General features: G+C 40.2%; 1 protein-coding gene across 6 annotated transcripts in view; it reads right to left on the reverse strand.

The window, feature by feature from the left end:
• Window positions 1–964: 964 nt before the first annotated feature.
• Window positions 965–24325, reverse strand: part of mical2a (microtubule associated monooxygenase, calponin and LIM domain containing 2a) — a 34869-nt gene continuing 11508 nt past the window's right edge. For 2 of the 6 annotated variants that reach the window (XM_058089280.1, XM_058089279.1), the window contains exons 3-23: window positions 22189–22396; window positions 21856–21972; window positions 21199–21300; window positions 19101–19256; window positions 18895–18995; window positions 18505–18762; window positions 18291–18406; window positions 17244–17370; window positions 17067–17157; window positions 16592–16739; window positions 15124–15323; window positions 13312–13415; window positions 13110–13181; window positions 12976–13005; window positions 12113–12244; window positions 11824–11928; window positions 10266–10529; window positions 8758–8865; window positions 5141–5321; window positions 4901–4971; window positions 2809–4825 (exon numbers count right to left, since the gene is read on the reverse strand). In XM_058089280.1, the coding sequence (XP_057945263.1) occupies window positions 4457–4825; window positions 4901–4971; window positions 5141–5321; window positions 8758–8865; window positions 10266–10529; window positions 11824–11928; window positions 12113–12244; window positions 12976–13005; window positions 13110–13181; window positions 13312–13415; window positions 15124–15323; window positions 16592–16739; window positions 17067–17157; window positions 17244–17370; window positions 18291–18406; window positions 18505–18762; window positions 18895–18995; window positions 19101–19256; window positions 21199–21300; window positions 21856–21972; window positions 22189–22396 (3060 nt within the window). In that variant the 3' untranslated portion in view covers window positions 2809–4456. Of the gene's footprint in view, window positions 1364–2807; window positions 4826–4900; window positions 4972–5140; window positions 5322–8757; window positions 8866–10265; window positions 10530–11823; window positions 11929–12112; window positions 12245–12975; window positions 13006–13109; window positions 13182–13311; window positions 13416–15123; window positions 15324–16591; window positions 16740–17066; window positions 17158–17243; window positions 17371–18290; window positions 18407–18504; window positions 18763–18894; window positions 18996–19100; window positions 19257–21198; window positions 21301–21855; window positions 21973–22188; window positions 22397–24325 lie in introns of those variants that run through there. The other 4 variants (XM_058089282.1, XM_058089281.1, XM_058089283.1 and 1 more) reach the window with 4 other exon arrangements.

The following is a 24325-nucleotide window of genomic DNA, read 5'->3' on the forward strand; positions in this document are numbered from 1 at the left end:
AAAAACTGTATGACATGTATTGTACCTGGAGAATTCGGATTAAACTGGTGTACAAAGCAAGGACAAAGGAAATCAGTGCATTTTTGGGTCCATCTGTGGGAAGAAATGATTGCCTTGCTTATGAGGGTTAGTGTAAGGTGTAATGAAACTCGAATGTAGACCGGTGATTGGTTGTCTGAAACTTATTTTTGTATTCTTGATACATGCCATGTCTTGGGATCGTTGTGTAACGAGGGATGTAAACATATATGTCTTCTTTCTCTTTGGGCTTTTCCCTTCAGGGGTCGCCACAGCAAATCCAACCCTGTCTTCTGCATCTGTCTCTCTCACACCAACTACCCTCATGTCCTCCCTTCACTACATCAAGAAACCTCCTCTTTGGTCTTCCTCTATGCCTCCTACCTGGCATCCTTCTACCGATATATTCACTATCTCCCCTCTGGACATGTCCGAACCATCACAGTTTGGCCGCTCTGACTTTAATATCCCTCTGATGTACTCATTCTGATCCTATCCATCCTGGTCACTCCCAATGAGAACGTCAGCATCCTCATTTCTGCTACCTCCAGTTCTGCTTCCTGTCTTTTCCTCAGTTACATGAGGAAACATATATATATATATGAACAGTAAAAAATTATACAAAATACCAGAAAGGAAATAAATATATTTTTTATAAATAGCTCAACACAAATCATGAGAACCTCACCTCAGTTGTTCAACAGAAAAAAAACAGTCCATTCTATTGTTGTGGCCAAGTGTTGGGAGTGACTTGAACTTTGTGTTTCAATAACTCTGCTTACTATAGTTAAAAAAAACCAAGACATTTTTTGCAGGAATCAGAAAAATGAAACAGTAAAGTCATTGAAAATGTGAAGTTACTCCCAAATATTTTGGCCATGACTGTAATACTGCAATCAGACAACATCAGCCAAAGAAAATTGTTTTAATTCAGCCATTTTATCCCAAATAAATAATATTCACACAAACACATCAAAATATTCATTGATAACTACTTTTATTCTTTTAAAAAACCTCATAACATTTGGGTCATAGGTCTGGATGGTTGACATCATGTTGAGTATTTTTAGGTTGCTTTCCAGCAAAACATAGAACATGACCACCCTTAATTGACTTCAGTTATGATCTTAAAAATACCAGCATTGAGTATTTTTCAATATTATTCAATAACGATGCATTTTCTCTAAGAAAATCAAACAATACAAAAACAGGTACAGACCAATGCAGAAAAACCTGACAAAGTTCTCCTAGTTAATGAAGCGAATTATATCACACAAGCCTTCCAATATTCAGAGATACGACTGTCCCTGGAGTATGGAGTGATATTCCACTTGTCTAGTTGTCTCTAAAGAGGAAATACACAAACAATTCAAACATCTTGAAAGCACCAATTGGGTGCAGTGAGGTTTCCGTTCAATTCATCTAAACTACTAGTTCACAGGTTGGTCAGTAATTTCCAGCAGCTGTTTTCAAAGCATACATCAGTGAGTGGAATTCCATGCAGATCTACAGTATTGAGGAAAAAGGGAATGCACTACTTGGCTACGACTAGCAGAGGTGCTGTTGATTTAGTGGTCAGAAGGAAACAACATGTCAGCTATGGGAAGTAATCAGCTATTCTGAAGTTCTGGTACTCCTTTGGGCAGGATTATTCTGTTCATGTTGAAACAGGAGTTGATATTTCTACTCTGGGACCCTGGATGGTTGTTTGTCTTAAAACTACCTTGCTCATTTGATCATTTTTTAACCAGCCACAAACAGAATAACATTTATGTGCGATAGACTTTGGAAGTACACACATTTTAATAAACCAATCTGCCGTTATTTTGACATTAAAATGGGACCTATTATGCTTTGTCCACTTTTCTGACCTATAAATGTATTTAGAATGTTGTATTCTCATGTGAAACCATGCCAAAGTTTCAAATAATGAGGTTTGCGCATTTGGAAGTGAGGTCTAAAAGAAATTTGGGATGGCTCAAAACGCTTGGTTTCAAAAGGCATGGTAAAACTGCCCCTTTTGTGATGTCACAGAGGGCAGACTTCCTAATATGGGCGTGGCTGTAAGCCAGATAAGCTCTCTGCCCTCCCCCAAGCTCTGCTACTTTGTTTACGTTGCTAGCAATGGCTCGTATGGGGACGCCACATTTGTTTACAATTCCTAAAGACACCACTGTCTGGCAGAAGTGGTTGGAGTTCCTGATTCCCAACCAGTAAAAGAAATTAATTTTAATCTGTCGACGGCATTTCACACTGGACTGTTTTGTGGAAATGGGCAAGTATGCAGCTGGACTAGCTAACAAACGTTACTTGGTCATGTGGAAGAGTCAGAAGAGCAAGCAGTAAGTAACAATTTATCAGTGTCTTAACTGTGTTTATTTTGTGTAAGTCATGGAGCGGGGTTGCTAATAGCCGTTTCCCACCACAATTAGTGGCCACATTAGACGTTACCGATGCTGTAGAAAACCTAGCACTAAAATGCTAAAGCTACATCTTGAAGTAACCACTTTTTCTTGAGACTGTCCAGTCTCTACTTCTGGATCGGATTCGGGATCCAACACATATGGCTGTATGTTCAAAAACATTTTACCGTTTATTATCAACTCTTACACCGTTTCCAGCTAGCAGCACAAACCAGAAGTCATTTTAAACACTTCCAAGTGTGAATAACCACAGCGGAGTGGAATACATTAAAACAGACCGTTTTTGCAGGAACCACAATATCCTAAGAAATACAGCTGAATAGGTGCAGATTCTGGAAGAACCCGAAAACCTTGTGTGGAGTCCACAACTCAATACAAAGGGGCCAAAAAAACAAGCATAATAGGTCCCCTTTACATAAAATAAACTTGTTTGGCTGGAATATGTGTAGTTCTTATTGTAGCTAGTACCTGAAGGTGACATGGGATGTCAATCAAAAATAAAAGCACATAGATCTGAGAAGTCATCGCTGCTTCTCACATTCACGGGTATAAAAATCTGAAGTCAGATTTTCTGTAGTTAAAAAATAACACCAAAAGTACAGATACCTAGTTTTTATTCCAATACTTGACAGCGATCTAAATGTTAGTATCATCATCTGTATTATGAAAACAAAACAGCCACACAGCAGCTTTTTGTGAGTTGTGGTGAGTTATGACAACTTTAATCCTTTCACAATGGTCAATGTAATTATTACAGCAGATAAACACTTAAAGTTATTACTGTGTTTCATATGTTGTGACCATGCATGTGATCACCTTGAACATGACACCTGTAACCATCCAGCTGGTTCATACGAGGCGTCAGCTGATGAGAGGAAAAAAGACAACTGTCTAAAACACAAAGGACATTCCACACAAAAACAAACTAATGTAATCAGAATGTGTTTATAAAATACCATACATTTAGAACACATAAAATACACTGTCATTGGTGAATTGCATGGTCATGGAAGTGTTGTGCTAACGCCAACTTGGAAATGCGTTTAATGTATTTGCACAGACCGAAGAAATAATCAGCTCGGTTTCAAACTTTTCAGTCATATGGCATGGAAAATAAAAGTGGCTGAGAGCAACCAAACTCAGCATTGTTGTAAACACTTCAATATTCAAAGACAAGTGCCTTCATAAGCATCTATAGATGTTGAAGGAAGCAACAGGAAGGCCTTCGAGTAACACTTTACAACAGCAAGAGTGGCGAGCTCACCAACCTCTATTGTCTACAGTAAATAGAAAGTATTAGTCAATGATTTAACTCTCAGATAACGGGTGACAGGGTGGAGTCTTCCACGTTCATTTCGCTGAGTAAACAGTAGATGGCAGCAAAGTACAAACTAAACACTGAGAGGAATCCCACAGTATGAAGAAACGTCACTTAATAATAATGAAAATAATAAAAATGAGCAAATTGCAACATGGGTACGATCACACCAAACTTGTCTCCGTTCTTTGGTGCTTCTTTTACTAAATTATTAAGGCAGTTATCTAATAATAAAGTGCATGAAGGCAGTCAGTCACCATGACCTGAGTTAAGCAATTCGAACTGTGCTGTAAGATCCATTATTAAGGATCATTACGAAAAACTTCCAGCAGGTGTCAGTGTTTAGCCGTCTGATCTCAAATGCACCTGATTTACCAACAAAAAGGATTGTTCTAGTACTAATAATTGGTGAGAACTTATTATTATGAGGGAGACATTTGGTCAATTCAAACCCAATCTTTGTTCTTTAAAGGGATTAAAAGAATCAAAATATAAAACTATTAGTTCCCAGTACAAATGGTTCAGACCTATGTGAGTGTAATTGCTTGACTAGTTCTACCTATTTGATGCAACCTGAAATTCAACATGTTTCCTGTAAAAGGTGTGCAGAGCTGCATTTGAATGAATGAGCACCTTAGTGTTTGCTGTTTGTTAGATTTGGCTGTCCGGATAAGCCTAAACTTCACCAGACATACTCCTACCGCCACAGCAGCATAGAGCTCTGCCCGCTAGGCAAGGCCTCCATTCGGATCTGCAGCAAAACATCGAGTAAAACGAGCAGCAGAGGCAAGCTCATGCTCAGCAGCTCATACATGAAAGCATAGTCCTGGGCATTGTCCCTTATGTGTCCGGTCAGGGCCTGTGCTGCGCTGCGTACACGGCGGGACACACGCCGCGGGGCACTACACACCGTGTGCGCCACACTCAGCGGCCAGCTCAGCTGCCTCCTCACGAAAGAGCTGAAGGTACCTGCTGCAGGTCGGCTCTGCAGATCTGTCGTCTGGTTGGAGGTGGTGCTGTCTTCATTTGCTGCACATCGGTCCTGAACTCTGTTTCCATAATGCTTCTAGGATAGATTGGATATTTTATAGAATATATTTATTACACAATAACACTGGTATTTGAGCTGGAAGGTACTCACTAAGCGTGTTGACAGATTACGATGCAAACCATTATTAAGTTGGTCGAAGTGAAGCTTGCAGTATAATTTTCCTGTCAGAGCACATCAATGAATGTTAGTGTTAATACGCACTCATTGGCCACAACCCTAGCATACATACATACATACATATGTATGTATGCTCAGTCTAATCTGAGGCATTCAGTACAAGAGCTGCATAAGAACTTACATATACAAATATACCATTGCCCACAAACGTACCATGCTGAGAATCAAAGGCATGCGATCCCTGGCGCAGGGTACTGCTGCAGGTGGTGCATCGGAAACACTCTCTGTGGAAGAACAATCCATCCGCACAAATCCTCTCCACCAAATAAACACGTCGATCACATGAGTGACACTTTTCACTCGACTGAGGGAACGCCCTTTGGACTGAGCTGCCCTGAAGAACACAAAGAAATGCCATTTTTTATGACTAAAGACTTCATTTCAACATGACTAACTTTTAGCATGGACTCTATATTATTAACATATACTAACAGTCATAGTAAATGCATGCTCATATGCATTCATAGTATATAAGAATTACAAGTTTCAAAACCATTCATTTTCTACCGCTTATCCTCATGAGGGTCGCGGGCATGCTGAAGCCTATCCCAGCTGTCTTCAGGCGAGAGGCGGGGTACACCCTGGACTGGTCGCCAGCCAATCACAGGGCACACATAGACAAACAACCATTCACACTCACATTCATACCTATGGACAATTTGGAGTCACCAATTAACCTAGCATGTTTTTGGAATGTGAGAGGAAACCGGAGTACCCGGAGAAAACTCACGCATGCACGGGAAGCACATGCAAATTCCACACAGAGATGGCCGAGGGTGGAATCGAAGTCAGGTCTCAGCCTGCGTGCTAACCACTCGGCAGCTGTGCAGCCAGTTTCAAAACCAGCCTAGAGTAAATATTTACTATCATAATAACACATCACAACAACATGCATTGTAGCTGCTGTCCATTGCATAGGTACACAAATACTGTTTATGCATTCTCAAGAATGCAATTTATGCATTATTTCTCAATGCAAAAAAAAATATATATATACAATGGAACCTCAATGGAACAAGGAAAAATATGCCTTAGATGTTGTGAGTCTGCACTTTTAAAGGTTTTTAACGACCTATTTTTAATAACTGACTCTGGTGGTTCAGCCATTTTAGTGCTTTTAGACCTGACTGCTGCTTTTGACACAGTGGACCATACCATTCTTTTATCTCGCCTGGAGAACTGTGTGGGTGTCAGGGGGTCTGCTCTTGAGTGGTTTAGGTCGTACCTGTCAGGGAGATGCCTTGCCGTGGGACTTGGGGGATCTTACTCCTCCACTGCTCCGCTTGACTGTGGAGTTCCGCAAGGATCAATTCTTGGGCCCATTTTATTTGCCCTCTACCTGGTCCCACTTGGCGCAGTACTTAAAAAGCATGGCATCTCCTATCACTTGTATGCGGACGACTGCCAGCTGTACTTGCCACTCGCAAAAAATAATCATGCCCCCCTGACACCCCTTCTTGAGTGCTTAAGGGATGTCAAGGCCTGGTTGGCTCACAACTTTTTAATGCTTAACGAGGAGAAGACCGAAGCTATCCTCCTCAACTATAAAGGCCCCCCTATAGACTTCGGTCCCCTCCAAAACAACATTCGTCCCTCAGCCACCAGCCTTGGCGTCATAATAGACAGTGATTTTAAACTCAACAAACAAGTTAATGCAGTTATAAAATCCTGTTTTTATCATCTTCGGCTTTTATCTAAAATTAAATCTTTTTTATCTTTGCAACACTTTGAGCAAGTCATGCACGCTTTTATTTCATCACGTCTGGACTACTGTAATGCACTTTACTCTGGAATTAGCCAAAAGTCTCTCTCCCGCTTACAGTTAGTCCAGAACTCTGCGGCACGGCTTTTAACAGGAACCAAAAAGAGGGAGCACATCACCCCAATTCTGGCCTCCCTTCATTGGTTGCCTGTTCGTTTTAGGATTGATTTTAAGATTTTATTGTTTGTTTTTAAGGCGTTGAATGGGCTGGCCCCCAAATACATCTCGGACCTCATCCAAGTTTACTCTCCAGCTCGGTCACTGAGGTCCGAGGGCCAGCTCCAACTTGTGGTGCCCAAGACGAGACTTAAGACCAGGGGGGACCGAGCCTTTTCTGTGGTCGGCCCCAAACTATGGAACTCTCTGCCCTCCCAAGTAAAAAAGGCCCCCAATATCGAAAGCTTTAAGTCTCGTCTTAAAACCCACTTTTATTCTCTGGCTTTTAACTCAGAGTGAGTCGTATGGTCCTGTGTCTTTTAGTTCTTTGTTTTTATTGTAATTGGTTCTATTTTTTATACTTTTATTGCTTTGTTTCTTGTTTTTAATATTTTAATATCTATTTTATTATTTTATTTCTTAAATGCTCTTTTAGTTTTGGATTATTACTTTTTATTTTTACTCGTCTGTGCAGCACTTTGGAAACTCTGTTTATAAAATGTGCTATATAAATAAAGTGGATTGGATTGGATTGGATTGGATTTGTATCTAATGTATTAAAATCAGAATAGTTAACTTTGGTTTACTTTTGTATGACAGTTGAAAGTGTTAATGTTACTTTAATAAAGGTTTTATGATTGACTAATCATTCAGAATATGCTACAGCGTCAATGGGAGCGACCTTTTTTTTAATAGTTGTGAAAAGTGACATGTATATCGTTCCAGTTCCGATACAATACAATATATTGCAGCCTTGAATATCAGCCGATACCGATATTGCTCCGATATCAGCACAAGTCATACATACTTGTATTACTTGTTAAAATGTCCCCATTGTGTTAAGCTCAGCTTCCTTTGACAATCTCTGTTGAAGTTGTTGAGGTTCCACTGTATTCAGTCATTATGTTCAGTTGGGAAAGAAATCGACATATCACAGTTTCAGCACTTCATTCCAAATTCAAACAGTTTCAAACCTTCAAATGTTCAACCCTTTCAAACCCTTGTACATTGTGCATGCTCTGCACAAGCAGAAGGGGGAGACACATGCTATTAATGATGCACCAAAGCCATTGGAAGCTTAAAAAAAACTATAGGTGATGTTACTTTGGAGCCGCCTGCTTGGAATGGGTGGGGTAGGAGAACCCACAAAGAACCACCAAGCACATACTCATACATCTCCGCTATGAGGGCTGCTACTGATTGAAAGCACACATGCATACAAAGCAGACAGAGAAAGGTGAAATAAAATGCTGGAACATTTATTAGTCAATGACACATGCCATAAATACGGTATGTATGTGTGAAGTGGACACTGTGTGGCGTCAGTACGATGTAGTCAGCTTGTTTGAGTCCACTATAAGAAATCATACTGTATGTAAATTCCTCATCTTACCAAGACATTCAGGACCACTCTATGCTTCCAACTTTGTGGGATAGGTTTGGAGAAGGCTCCGTAAATGCTGTTGTAAAAGAAACTGAGTGCCCTGACCTCAAACATTTTTGGGATGAACTACAACGGAGATGGCAAGTCAAGTCAGGAGGTCCAAAATCAATGACCTCTGACCTCACAAATGGACAAAAACGGCAACATCTTCTAGAAAGCCATCCCAGATACAGTACTCTGAAGTGGTAATATCGAGCAATATTTGATTCACTTTACATATCCAGTGTGTTGAGACACACATGGCCATAACACCTGCTATGTGTCCCAACACTTTTGTCCATGCAGTGTGTAAGCTTAGTGTAACCTTCGTCTAAGCATTAGAGAACTCAAAATCCACTCCGTGTCCAAACGTGCAAGCAAACACAGGCCAGGGAAGGGGGTCAAAGGTAAAGCATACGATATAGTCACCTTGATAACAACATTGCTGTCTGAGGAGATCAAACCGCTGAGGTGAGCTGCTTTTTCCTTTATGCTCTTTGACTGAAACTCTCTAGTTTGCTGTGACTGAGTTTTTTTCTAAAATAACAGAAACAAAACATCAATTTTGCCATTTCCACCCCATGTCATATAGACAATCATTTTTAATATTTGATACACTATTTGATTCCCGGTTAGTTAGTTAGGTTAGTTCATGTCTGGACGGCTCTAATATTATTAAAATAACATTTAGAAGGTCACAAATACGATATGCTCAATCTACAAAAAAAAAATATTCAGAAATATTTCACCGACTGCAGTTGGAGATAAATATATATTAATAAATTACCATTAAAATATCTAATAAATTGACATAAATGTCAGTGTAAATCAGGGGTCTCAAACACGCAGCCCACGGGCCAAACGTGACCCGCAGGACACTATTTTGAGGCCCCCGCCTTGATATGAAAGTTTAATGTTAGTGCAGCCTGCGCAAGTTTGATATGGATGCTGTATGGTATCATGTACCCAGAAAAAATTATTACGTTTGATTCATGTTCATGTTAAAGGTTAAATAACTGTTAATAGTTATCCTCCCTATCCGTGTGGAAGTGGTAAGTTTTTGGCTTATTTAAGTTTAAAGGAAATAACTTGAAGGCTACCGTTTAGGTCGCTAGCTCTCTAGTTTGCGAGTTAGCATGTGTCTCAAGACCCTGCAGTTGCGCAATATGTTGTAAATAAAAAGAGTATAAATGTGACTATAGTCGTGTTTTGTCATGTCTACAGGGCTCTAATAATGCTTTGTTAATTTTAATCTGAAAAAAATAATTTGTCTACCCACTAGTGTAGTTAGAGCTAGCGACCTAAACGGTAGCCTTCAAGTTATTTCCTTTAAACTTAAATAGCCAAAAACTTACCACTTCCACACGGATAGGGAGGATAACTATTAACAGTTATTTAACCTTTAACATGAACATTAATCAAACATAATATTTTTTTCTGGGTACATGACATACAGCATCCATATCAAACTTGCGCGGGCCGCACTAACATTAAACTTTCATATCAAGGCGGGGGCCTCAAACTAGTGTCCTGCGGGCCACATTTGGCCCGCGGGCCGCGTGTTTGAGACCCCTGATCTAAATGGATATGTTAACAACTAAATAATTAACAGATGCAGCTTGACTCAAACCAATTCAAAGGTCAAGATATTGATTTAGCTAGATATTTGAACGATTATACCGGCCAGATTTAAACCTCCGTCAGTGACTTATTCAGGGCCAAGCCGCTCCAAACACACAAACTCAGAAGAGCCAGTAATCCGCCACAACCTTTGCCAGGTTTGTTGGCCTGCAATGTTCCAGCTGCAGGAATAATCACTGACTTCAATACTAAGTGCACATTACAAAAGGCGCCATATGTAATCAACATTTTTTCACGGGCCATCACAACATGCAACTAGCTGGAAAAGAAGCAGTGAAAGGAGGAGGACCGTTCACCTCACTAATGAGTTCATCCACCTCCCTAAGGCGCTGCAGGACCCTCGACATGACCGCGACTGCTGAGTGGATGGAAGGTGTAGCGCACACAGCGCTCTCTGGTTCATGCGGGGTCTTGGCATGTTCATGCGTCTGAGCCACATGTCTGAGGTTCACGATAGAGAAGGAGCACTGAGGCTGAGGTGGGAGCTGCTGGTCTTTGCGGCGTACCTCAGTTGGCACACAGACTAAGTTTTGTGCCGCATGTCTGATACGGACTTGAAACTGAAAGTGATGATATACACAGTCAAGGACTCAAGAGGTTAGGGTTGACTTAGGCAAGCATACTGGTGGTTTTACATGCTTCAGCCCCGTCCATTGTCCGCCTGAAGCCTGGACTGTTCAACAGTCAATCACAGGGTGAAGGTAAAGGAGGCCACAGCAGCTGCATGAATGTCCTTAGTCCTTCTACTTATCATAAAAATGATGTAATCAGCTGAACTGTGTGGTTTGTGGGTTCAAGAACTTGATGCCTGACATGTGAGATGAGTAAACTCCAAACATTTGAAAATTCAAACTTGTGACTCAAAATGCTGCTGATGTTCAACAGATCTCGTTCAAACCACGCATGGGGAGAACATGCATCAAACTCAGGTCTCCTAGCTGTGTGGCCTGCACGCTAACCACTCGAGCACCGTGCAGCCCAATATTATTATTCATTCATTTCCTACCGCTTATCCTCACAAGGGTCGCGGGGGTGCTGGAGCCTATCACAGCTGTCTTCGGGCGGGAGGCGGGGTACACCCTGGACTGGTCGCCAGCCAATCACAGGGCACATATAGACATTCATTCCTATGGATAATTTGGAGTCACCAATTAACCTAGCATGTTTTTGGAATGTGGGAGGAAGCTGGTGTCCCTGGAGAAAACCCACGCATGCACGGGGAGAACGTGCAAACTCCACACAGAGAAGCACAGGGTGGAATTGAACTCCGGTCTCTTAGCTGTGAGGCCTGCACGCTAACCACTTGACTACGTGCAGCCCGATGTCATTATTATTATATCAAATAGAATTACAACGTAGTACAAAAACCAAGTTCCCCTCATAAGAAGGACAGTTCACCTCACAGATGAGTCCACTTCCACTTCTCTGAAGCAGGGCACCACTCTTGCCATGACCAACCTGTTGAGTGGCAGGGTCTTGCAAGTTCAAAGGTCATGTCCGTTCATTGTCAGTTCAGTCTTTGTCAGTTCTGAGCCAGTTGCCATTTTTTTTCCTCCTCACTTCTAATCATCTATTACTTTATGGGACCGGTATGCTTCCATCTGTGTAATTACGATTTATAGTGCTTGTGTGCTAAAGTGATAATTACGTAATGAAGATGACACATCTTGATCGGAATGGCGACGTCTCAATGTCACGTGAAGGAATTTGATGTATGCTAATAAGCGAACTGAGTAAGGGCTAAAGAATGTAAAAAATCACCAGTATGAACAGTACACACTAGGAAAATGTGTCTATTATAGCTTAATTCACGATGTACTGGTTGTGTTTCCAACTTCACTCCAGGCGTCTAACCTGCATTTCAGGTGGAGGTTTGGGCGGAACAGGAGGCGATAGTTTTAAGCGCGCACAATCAGCAGGGCCGAGACTATGAAGAGGGAAGGACCTCTCACAGTCTAACTGAGATTTAGCCGAAAGAATGGGAAGACAGTTAAGAAAAAAACAAAACAAAGCTGGGTATAAGAGACAAGAAAAGATATTTAACAGCAGCAAAAGGAAGATAATCCCATGACAGATCCGGCAAACTGTACGACATCCTGGAACTACACTGCCAAATCAATTATATTGTTGATTTAGTTCTCACCTGTTTGCGTTGGGTGTAGCTTGTCGTGCTGTCAAACTTGGCTTGTAACTGTGTAGCCATGGAGCGCACTTTGTTCTCTTTGGGGTCCCGTCCGTCTAGCAATGAGGAGCTTTTAGTGGATACATTGGTGGCCTATAAAAGGAAGGAATTACAAATGAATACTACACATACAGTATACACTTTTAATTTGAAATGCATACTGCTTGATGTCATCTGTACATGGCCAATGCCGGTTTGCTAGGTGAGAAATATTCACTTATCTACACTTGTTACGTCATTTGTGTCAGTAATGTTACTGCAATGTTTGGAGAGACATAGACTTGATCACCGAAACAACAGGCGTAATTAAACCCTAACTAAGACACAGGCCACTGTTGTGGCCATGAACTATGGCAAGCTGAAACTCATAATTTCCTTTCTGCCCCTCAAGCTGCTCCGCTTGGGAAAAAAACATATTTATAGCTCACCCACGAGTGTGAGTCATATTTAGGTCTGAAATTATTTATTTTGTCTATTATATTGTCTATTAAATTGACTATAGGGATGTTATTTCATGTCTAGAGGTCTCTAATAATGTTAAACCTGTATTTAGAACGTTGCATACAAGTTTTCTATGCTCAAACTAAAAAAAAATATTATACAATATTATATTATATATTATTTCTATATTATTTCTATATTATTTATTAATTAATTATATATTATATTATAATATTATATATTATTATATTAAATATTATATATATTATATAAAAAATATTCCTTTCTTAAATAAATAAATACTACATTTTACATAAATTCATGGTAAGTAACTAATTAACTGTGATAAAGGGGGGATGATTGTATATTTAAAATGCACTGGCCTCATTGGTGTTCTCCATGGCTGCCACCACCTGCAATAAGGATCTAGTTTCAAATTTACAATGCGGTCACCTGATTATATTGCTATTACAGTAGTACTGTAGTTGATTTTCAAAAATATATAATTTCTACAAACCTCATCCAAGTATGTGCAAAATTTTCTCTTCCTTTTGTAAATTGGATCTGTACCGTCTGACTTTGTCTCATCCTAGAGGTCCAGCAGGGGGGGACAAAACAGAAAGTCAGTAAGAAGGATTTACAGTAGCAGTCACACACTGCTAACTTTACAACTTAAATTTAAGAATGGTAGTTTCCATCAGTGAATAGTGCAATGTTACCTTCGGAACACGTTTCCTCGGCAGAGCAAGATTACGAACATTATTATTACTTCGACCTTCCTTAGATGGATAATCTTCACTGTTTTCATCCCCTCGTCTGGAGCCTGTGGTACAACATGTGACTGAATTAAAGCTCAGACTTTCCACATCACATAGCCATAGACGTCAAATAATATCAGTGTATAAAGCCCATAACAGAGTATAAAACGGGACTTAGTGAATTGATGCTGGGAAACTTTCCACTTTAAATAATCAGCTATATGTCAGAGGAAGGTAAACTGTTATATAAAAAGTGAAATAATGTTAAGTGGTCTGTTTGTCTGTGGCATCACAGAGCGTCGGTCTACAGCGGTTCACAGCGCTGTTACAAATACACATTCCACACATCCCAGCATATTTGACTGGGAGGAATGCACAACACACACAGTTAGGCACAGGAAATCAACTTGAAAGGCAATAGCTTCTCTGTCTGGAATAACAGCTCTTTTTCTCCGCAACTTACTGATACAATAAAAAAAGAATGACACAGACAAGAAGAAACACTAAAAGTCAAATGGATAAAGTTAAAAAGGGACTATTTGCAACTGGTTCAGGTTTTCAGACAAAAGAACAGAAAACCACCACCACTGGCTAGTGTATGCTAAAACAACAGTGGTTTATAAGACCAGGTTGAACAAAAATAAGTCTATATTTTTCACAGTTACAAATTCAATTGCATCAAAATTGCATCAAAAAATCTATATTTGGGCCGAATAAAAATAACTGCCGGTCATGGCTTTCACTCACGGCTGTCTCGTAGACACGCACTTGTATACACTAAAGCAGTCTCACAATTTACAGTCATTATATTGTTACAATCGGTTATATGTTCAATAATAGCCAACATTAGTAGCTAAGCTTTGCCGAACCGCTGTTATTATCGGACAACAAACATAACTAACATAACTGCAGCTGGTTCAAAAGCTGCAAAAGTTTCAACAGTCCCTCTAAAGAGGACCTATTGTGCTCATTTTTGTGTTTTTTTGGATCAACTTGTGGACTCCTATAGAACAGCTACACACAATAACCCTTCCAGAATCTGCACCTCTTTTTGCAGTGTTTCCATTGACTTCCTGCTTCCACCCCCAGCCCTCCTCTAGGTACACCCACTACGCTGTGATTGGTCACACTCCCAAGCGCTCTCAAGAACTTGCGGATACGGAGGTCTGTGATTATTGAGTGCAGGTAATCCAGAGCCCAAATAAGGAAGCCAGAATTGTATTGAAGTCGGTAGAACTGTACAATAACCTCTGCCTCAGCTTGTTTCGTAAACAGAGAAGGAGAGCTTGGGGGAGGGCAGAGAGCCACATCTATATAAGGACGTCCATCCTCTGTGACATCACAAAGGGGCAGTTTTACCACGCCCTCTGAAACCAAGCGTTTTGAGCCATCCCAAACTTCTTTCAGGGCTCACTTCCAAATGTCTAAACTGATGCTTTGGCATCATTTAACACGAGAATACAACATTATAGCAATATTTATAGGTCAAAAAAGTGGAAAAAGCATAATAGGTCCACCTTAAATAAATACCTTACTTAGATTACATTACAGTGGAAGACAGATGCAGATTCAAAATAACACAGTAGAATTTAATAATATTGAGTGCAGTTGAATTTACTCAATAGAGTTGAGTAGAATGCTGTATAGCACAGCATAGTTCTGTATATTAAAGCATAGCATAACCATGTTGTATTGTATAAGAGGAGGAGTGACTTGAGACAAGTGGTATATTGTGTTGTGTATAAAAGCGTTATTCAAACACGAGTGGAGTACCTGCATCAGGTAAAGGGGTGCCTCTGAAGAGTTCATAGATCTTGGAAAGGTAGCTTATCATTTTGGTCTTCTCCAGCTCCAGGGAGCCGCTGAGCTCTTTTACAGATGCAAAGGGTCTGATCCCAAATTCCCGCTCTAAAATATCAAAAGCCAGCTGGAGGTTGGTGGCCTGGTTTTCCTCATTTAGTGACTTAAAGTCTCTGTGGGATAAAGATGATAGGGTCTTGAGTGGAAGGCAGAGTATGTACTGTACAGAGAGAGGAGTTTAACCACACATCTGTCTCCTTGCTACAGTTGATTTGTGAATACTTTCAGCCATTTTGCGTTCGTCCTCCTTATCAGTTGGGAGTTATCGACTATAAAGCCTGTATAGCTAGACAGGAAAGTGACAAATGTACTGCTGATATCAGGGGACTGGAAGAAAGCTGCATGGAAAAAAAAGCGCACTGGGATGTAAAAACATTTAACATCACGATAATACATTTGCTTTGCGTATAAACATTCTTTCCAACTCTTTCTTTTGCTGGGAAAAAAAAGTCTGCAAATGACTTGATGAACGGATGAATAGAAACAGCTCTGGCGTCTAAGCCAACACTGACAGTGTGCAGACACCAGCCGAAAATAATGTCAATGAGAGCGCTAGCCTAGCAACAACACACAGTACTTAGGCCCCTTTTCCCTTTTTCCCCCCTTTGCTTCTGCAAACCTATTCAATTTGTAGAATTCCACTGTGCCGACAAGCGTATATTAGGAGGAGGGCAGAGGGCGGAATGCCAGTGTCTTCCTGAAAACGTGCATGACCATATGAAATTGCAGTGGCATGTGGGATGGTGGAAAGGCTATAATTTAAGCAGAAGGGGATATCATTTGCATCTGCAAATGGATTAATCTAAAGCCATAATATTGAGGTAAAATAGGCACACACATAAAGCACAGAGTATTTGATATTTGAGTTGGTATTATAGGTTATCACATGACCTTCGGTCTCGGGCTGATACTGACACTTGGGGGCATGATACCTGGCCTTTTACCAGACAAACCATGTGATGATCTTATTATCACATACTATTTAATCATGAGCTTATTATCACGTACTAATAATCAATCAAAACAGCTTAATCAAAAGACCATTTTGTTTCCAGAAATTTTTCAGTTTATTGTTTATGTATTATATCTAAACAGTGTAAACTGTGTGTTCATGCTCGTGCGCTGTTCTCTGATTGTTTCACAGGCACGATACCAGAGCATCGCGCTCTGAGTGGACAGCTACGGGGGCTGATACTGGACATGGTTAAACTCTATATTTTATCAGTATCACTGCCCTGGGCTTTGACACAGTATCATTTCGGCCTTTTCTCGTATCATTCATGGGCGGTTTCTAGGGTACAGGGCCAATTAATACTGTAGTATGTGATAATATGAGTTATTAGCTTGTTTGTAATGTATAGTTTTGTGAGTGGTTACATACATCAATTGTGGTTTGAACCTATGGATCAGGCCACACAGGGCAAGGCCACTTCTCCAAGAGGATGTGAGGTCAGTGATCTCAACATTTTGGTAGCCCTCTGTCTGTTTTTGGCACCACGTGAGAAGCCTCGCCGGTCTGCTTTCAGAATCTGCGGAGGAGACATTGGCAAGTCGGTTTACATGAAAAAAAAAAGTGAATGATGCAGGAGGTTGAAACTGAATAAGCAGAGGTTACGTTCCATCGGGACAGAAGCATTTTAAACTGACTGTTTTCTTAAATTTGAGTTTAAAAGAGGAAGGAAAAAGTATCTCTGAACTTGGCTCTACAAAAAACACGCCTGCTCCCATTTCATAGCTTCCTCTTCTGTGAACCCACATGTAAAAACAAACCACAGTATGACTTCCTCTCAAAGAAAAACTTAAAACCATACTTTCAAAGTAAGCGACAGATGATAGAGCCAACACTGCTGCACTACCTCGTCTGTAGATATTAACAGGTCGACGGATGGTGGCGGCGCGCTCCAAAGAGCAGGAATTCAGCTCTCCGCTTAAGTACAAGTGACGCACCTGAAGAGATTAAAAAACATTTTAAAGAAAAAACAATATTATACAGTGTTATTTCCGGTGTAAGCAACATAAAAAACATTTTGTACCTGAAGAGGCCTGACACATGAGGATATGAGGTTGGGGTATCGTGTTGCTGGGTCGATAGTGTACTGTTCCAGGTTTTTGGCAATGTTTTCTGGTGTGGTCTGTGGCAGCAATCTGTAAATGCTTTCCCTAAATATACACAGATGCATAGATCAGTGGTCTCCAATGTTTTTGGCTTGTGAGAGCTACTTGTACTACAAAATGTAAATGGTCAAGAAGCACTTATTTTTGCAACATTTATTTTTATAGCTTATATCAATCCAAACAAACCGAATATGCTTGTTTTACTAAGACATTAACAGCATGCTGGTATCCACAACTCACATTATTAAAGGAGACCTATTATCCTTTTTTCCACTTTTCTGATCTTTTTCTGATCTGAAATGTAGTTAGAATGTAGTATTCTTGTGTTAAACAATGCCAAAGTTTCAGATAATGATGTTTGGAATGGCTCAAAACACTCGGTTTCAGAGGGTTTCAGAGGGTGCCTATTTGTGATGTCACAGATGGACCTCCTTGTATGGGCATGGCTGTAAGCCAGATAAGCTCTCTGCCGTCCCCCAAGCTCTGCTACGAAAAGTTTCAGGCAGAAATGATTGTATTTGATTTCATCTGTCAACAGCATTTCACACCGGACTGTTTTTTGGGAAATGAACGTGAAATATCCGCCAAACTGTTGCTGGAGCCAGAAACCGGAAAAGGTGTGTTAATTTCGGAATGCTAAATTTGTTCTCCATAAATATTTCTTTTTGTTTGTGCATTTAATTTTTAGAACAAATTAATTATGAAAACGGAGGTTACATAGATTAATCTAAAGCATATCCATGTTTCATTTCTACAGTATTGTCCCTTGAGAAGATATAACAAAACACTTAGAGATATGGGCTATTGTAGTTCTACACCACTGCACACTAAAAGTACTAGTAATCAATACTACGGTGCATTTTTCTGTTTATAAAGGCAGATCCTTTGACACAGCTCTTATATTGGATCTCATTGGTGCAGGTGTCTCTATTGTTGTTTGCTGGTGAGTGTACTGTATCTCATACCTTTCTGCCAGCAGCTCAAGAGCTGTTCGACCTTGAGCCGAGCTCTTTACCATCCAGGCTGTGTCAAAGGCAGCCAGGAAGCCTCTGGCGCAACCTGTCCCCATGGGCCAGAAGGGCTGTAACCATACAAAGCAAATATATACAATGCATCGTGTGAGCAAACTTATTGTAATGTGATTGGTCAAATAAACCACGACTCATCTTGATCTCTTACTTCCAACAGACTGTCGCCCACGAGAGCAACCAGCAACCGATGCCCAAATCTCTCCCTGACTAAAGCGGCATTCTCAGAGGCGTGCATGCTGGTGAAGTCAAACATGGCCACGTCGGGTTGCCCACAGTGGTTCATGGCGAAGTCCAGCGTGGGAAGCTGGTAGTTGGTGCCGAAGTCAGCAGCCTCTCGGGCGTAGCACAGAAGAGCTTCCTGGTTGACGTTATCACGGCTCAGCAGCCTGTGTGTTTCCATGTAATCCTGTCAAACAACAGCAGGATGACACCAGCCTGAGGTGAGCATTCACACATGTCCGCTGGTAGACTTGCAGGCAAAGCAATATATACATACATAGATATACATGAATAAAGAGACATTCATTTCTGAACTCACATTGATGACAACTCCTTTATCCAGAAGACTCTGTTTCTTTGCCGTCATGACAAAGTAGTGTGTGTTGTCCTTGTAGTACACAATGTTCTCCAGGTCGATACCTGCAGCATTAGAGGAGCTGTCAAAATTTGTCAAGATGCTTGTAGGAACCACATCTTGGATCGCGTCCCTGAAGGCATCATTGAAGTTGTAGTTGTGTCTCCCACCTGTTTCATCTTTGAGGTCAAGAAAGAACTTCTGGTTGAAGATGAAGGCCACGCCGCTGATCTCCTCCACCTTGGCCTCTGCCGTGGTGTTCCTGTTGATGAAGTTGGCGGTGATGGCGATTGCAAGCTTCCCCCGAAATTCCTTTCTTTTGAAACCTACAGGAAAAAAACACAGAAAAAACACAGAAAAGGTAAGAAATTATTAATGGCTATTAAAGTATTCTTAAAAAAACAAGCAGTTATTTCTGGATCATAGGCTGCTTACAGAGCTTATATGGACAAGAACAATAAATAAGAACAATGGCAACAACAGATTAAATAGTGGAAACAAATATTTTTTTGCTATCATTTAAAAAAAAATTGAAGAAAATACAAAAAAATCATGCAGTTAACAACATTTGTATCTGAGTACAATAATTGAGCCCTGCTACAGGTAGTGAATTGGATATCATGTTTAGAAAGTCTAAACATGATTGTGTTTACATCTGACAAATCTTTGTCAGATTGATCGGGTGTACAATTACTACTGCTTCTGTTTGGATTGCTAGGACCGCTGCAGACGTCTCATCATCTGAGCTAACGAGTGATGCTGGGAACATCAAGTGGAGCTTGGATTGCAAGGTTTATAGTACGTCATAAAATCCACAAGTTTCAAAAGGCTGGACTACTGTGTGATGAAGCGGACGGTTCAAGCTAAAGGGCTAAATTGACTCAAGAAGAAAACGACAACGAAAAAGGGAGACTGTCAGCGTGTGTGATATAAGAACTATGATGCTGAAGAAGACGACTTAAGTGGTTTCAGTTCCCAGGAGGAAGATGAAGACGGCCATGAATTACTTTTCTAACTAGCTCTGTTACACACTTTGTTTGGTGCTATTTGGAAAAAAAAGCATTTATTTAATCATAAGTTGAAAAAAAAATCTGTACTTTCTGTGTACTACATATCCCATCCACACAGTACCATTTTTTCAGATGTAAAAAAACACAAACCAAATTAAATGTGTAATAATCATTATATTAATTGCTTAAAAATAATAATGATTCATAACAATTATTTTAAAATAACAAGCTGCGATAGGCTCCAGCACACCCCTAAGCGGTAGAAAATTAATGAATGAAAAAAAATAAAATTTAAAAATAACATGTTATATTCTATCCTAAACCTGGCTAATTCATTTGGAAAAAAATATGCCTTGATTTATTATCATAAATTTATTATTATTATCATTTTTATTTTATACTGTACCTCCTTCAAGCTGACTTCAGGCAGGAGTCGGGGTACACCCTGCACTGGTCAATCACATTATTCACACATTCACACCTATGGACAATTTAAAGTCTCCACTTCACCAAACATGCATGGTTTTGTGTTTGGAGTAAACCTGCCCAAGCGTGGATTATTGTAATTTAACAAGGGTGTGTTCACTTTCTGTAACCACTGTAACTAACAAAAACAGTAATTAAACATAATTTTTTTATAACAAGTAACAATATCCCAAGGTCATTACTTTACAATAACCTAATGAGGTACATTTCCATGTCCTATTTTGCACCTTTTTCGTCATGCATGCATAAGGTTCTCTTTTGATAAACACTGCCGAAGTTGAGATGGCAGAGAAGAAAAATATTCGTCCCCAACTAAAAATAAAGCAGCTTTGCTACATTTAGCCCACAAAAAGCAGACCTGCTGCAGACTGACTCATTACCCCAAGGGTGCTTCATGATGAAAGAATGAGGCAAAAATCTTGTTGTGCACAAAATTGACCTTTTTAGGAATAGACCTCTGGAGTGTATTGGTTGTTGGGTTGACCACAGTAAGCAGAGAGAACTTAGAAACAATGAATGCAAAAACATGGAGAGGCTCCAGCGTGCATCAGCTGCTCAACTGTGGTGTATTCTATTTATATATTGTGATCCCTTGGTGCTTTGACGTGACTTCTACGGGCTCATATGTATAATATGTTGCTATATTAGGTTGTTATTTTCTTGACCTTATGTGGTAACTTAATAAAAGGCATTGTCCTTATGTTCCTTTCAAGTAAAGTACATCCCCCTGGGCGTCAACACTTTTAATCCCTTTTCTTTGGCGACTTCTCACCTTCCAGCGTGTTCCTGCGCCCGTCCGCCCCCACTACAACGTCAAACTCAAAGTCAGCCACGGGGTGATCAGCAGGTCGGATTGCAGCTCTCCACCCTATCCCTGAGAGAAAGACGACCACAGAAAAAACAGGGGCGCGAGGAGGAGGAGGGAGGGAGGGAGGGAAAACACATTATATAAATATTCTCTTTGTGCCTTATTCCTTCAGTGGAGACAGAAAAGGCCACATAGCGTGAGAAACTGATGAAGACTTAAATCATTGGGTACCATTGATATGTTCTGCTCATACTTCTTCCCAGTATGATCTCAATCAAAGCTGGAATATACATCTTCAAATAGCTATGAAATGAACTCTGGCATGAGACTGTGGTCCACTCTAGGTATTTTGTTGTGTAATACACATACAGTATGTGGAAAAGTCATTCCAACAAATTAAGGGCAACAACTAAGCCTCAGCAAAAGGGGGGAAAGAAGTATGTCTAAATTTAGTTGGAGGGGTTTGTTATCAGCGTATTGATATTACAGCTGCAAAGTCAAAAAGGGAGGGGCGGGTCAAGTTATTTCTCATGCTGCCATCACATGTAGGAGCTTATTATTAAGGTGACCGCTTCTCTATCTTCTCCTGTAGCTTTGTTATTGTTCAGATAGAAGGCCTACTCTCATTTTCTTGGTCCTCGGGAGGCTCCAGCAGCTTGACAAACTCCACATTGATGTGAAACTCCACTCCAACCATGAGGGCCACCTTCAACAGGATCAGCTGCAGCTGCCTAATACCTGTTAAAACACAGTACAATACACTTCAGTCTTCAACTAAAAATGATACTGTACAAAGTAATTTGCAAAAACAGGCCTTATGAATACTACAAATTAACATTGCACAATGTTGAAAAGACTGAAAAGCAGCCATTTACACCATTTTTTTCAATGCCATCATGGTGAAAAGGCTCTTTGAGGCACAGAGAGGCATCTTTCATTCACAAAAGTACTCACTGATGTGATCTATGGCGCCGGCACAGAATTTGCCGTAAAACTTTTTGGCCCCAAGACCCCTCAAGTCATGAATGGTGAAGGGCCAAAGATGCAGCACATTGTTCCTGGAGAAGGAGTCCCTCTTCTCAATCACCATCACCTTGGCGCCCATCATGGCTAGCTCGATGGCTGTACGCAGACCGCACGGACCTCCTCCGATGATGAGGCACTACGAGGACAAATTGTTTATGAGTAGGCATCACATATGGGATGGTGTTATGTTTATTTCCTAAAAAGATCACATGCAGAGATGATCATCACATACACCAGACTCACAAGTCTTACGATGACATCATCAGGCCACCTTGATGGAAAAAAAACTGATGAACCAAATTCCTCCATCATCACCGCGGACCGTGATTACAGCCTGTCATTATCAGAGGTGTTCATATGTCAGCCTTGGCGGCAAAGCACATGAAGTCACCTTGATTGAAGTTACAGCATGCCTTGTCTTGCTTTGAAAGAACGCTGCCCAAAGAATGACATCAGCTTTTGGATGATAGATGAAAGAAGTGATGCAAGTGTGCTGCACTCTGGAAATCTTTTTTCTTTTCTTTCCCTCTAAACGTTTAAACATGAGGAAAAACTACATGTGGTTTAACTGTATTGCTGTTTTTTTCTGCTTTTGAAATTCCATTCTGAATAAAATGAATGTTGGTCCCACTATGGAGCTAACCATTCTTCTGAAATGTCTGTGGGAATATGTCCATTCACCCAGAAGAACTTTTATCAAGTATATTTATTTCAATTAAGGCCCATAGACGAAAATATGACAATAGAATCCCTAGCTAAAAACACATGATATTCATGACTTTCTATACATTAGCTGGTGGAATCCAAAGACTAATTTGTGTCACATAGCATTAGCAGGAGATACAGTAAACATTTAAATTGAAATGGAGGGTAATCACATGCAATAAGTCCAATGACTCCAAAGTAGACAAGCCAATAACTTTATGAAGCGAAACAGACCACAGAAGAAGTCCCTATTGTGCAAAATGACTTTTTATAATAATGTTATTGCAGTAATATGTATACCTCGAGCCTGTTTCAGCACAGAACGTGAGAAAAATATATAATTACCTCAAAATACCATAAGCACATGAGCACACTGCTTGAATGGGAATGTGCTTTGTAAATAAAGTACAATTTAAATGTTGGCAGGTACATAAAACACAAATAGCTCTTAAATCATGTTGGTAGCAGGTCAAAAAGCCATTACCAAAAAATGGCTTCATCCAACACCCCCGGTACTGGAGGACTGGCTTTGTGTGATGAACACAATATATGATATGGAACTATTGACACATAGATTGAGGACTGAAGAAGACATTTGTGGCGAAAAATGGGTGAAATGGACACTGTCCATGGACAAAAATTATTATTTTTACTCTAAAACAGGCATCAAATTAAAGTATTTGAAAAAAAAATCAAAAACGGGGTTAGTTGGCCCTGTGAACAAGGTGTCCCTTCTTTATTTTTACAGAAGCTGGCAATCCTACAAGTTAAATTGATTTTATTTTATTATTATTATTGAATATTTTTATGATGCTGACGAACCTATACCCAAATTGCTGAATTATTTCATACTGCATGTATAGACAAACTGCAGGCTTTCAATGTTAAAGAAATGACTTGTGCTTCAATGTTGCAGTTACTGTACCTAATATGAGTTGAGGTTAACCTACATGCAAAGATGATGATGGAAGTTTGAGGTATCATGAGGTACATTTTCCACAAATCCGCATGGTACATCTACTAGGTCCTTTAACTGACATCAAACTTAAGATATAGATACAATACTGAACCTTCAAACTAAAAACCAGGTGCCAGGGTCTGGAAAATATGCGTGGATGGTAATTATTTCCTTGGCAGCAGTGATGACTGCAGGATGGAGGTGATGAGCAGTGTTTCAGTCAGCATGATGCATTCTTACAAGTCAAAACTCCTACTGCTGCCAGGACAAAGACGTCTTAGAACCCACAATGACTGATAGTTTATATTAGGGTGACTTTATACCTCTGTGAGCAAATCAAAGCAACAGCAACGATCTGTTTCCACTGGCTGAGATATTTTCCTGCACATCAGCTGAGTCAGC

The sequence above is a fragment of the Doryrhamphus excisus genome, chromosome 12, assembly GCF_030265055.1.
Source record: "Doryrhamphus excisus isolate RoL2022-K1 chromosome 12, RoL_Dexc_1.0, whole genome shotgun sequence".
Taxonomy (NCBI): domain Eukaryota; kingdom Metazoa; phylum Chordata; class Actinopteri; order Syngnathiformes; family Syngnathidae; genus Doryrhamphus; species Doryrhamphus excisus.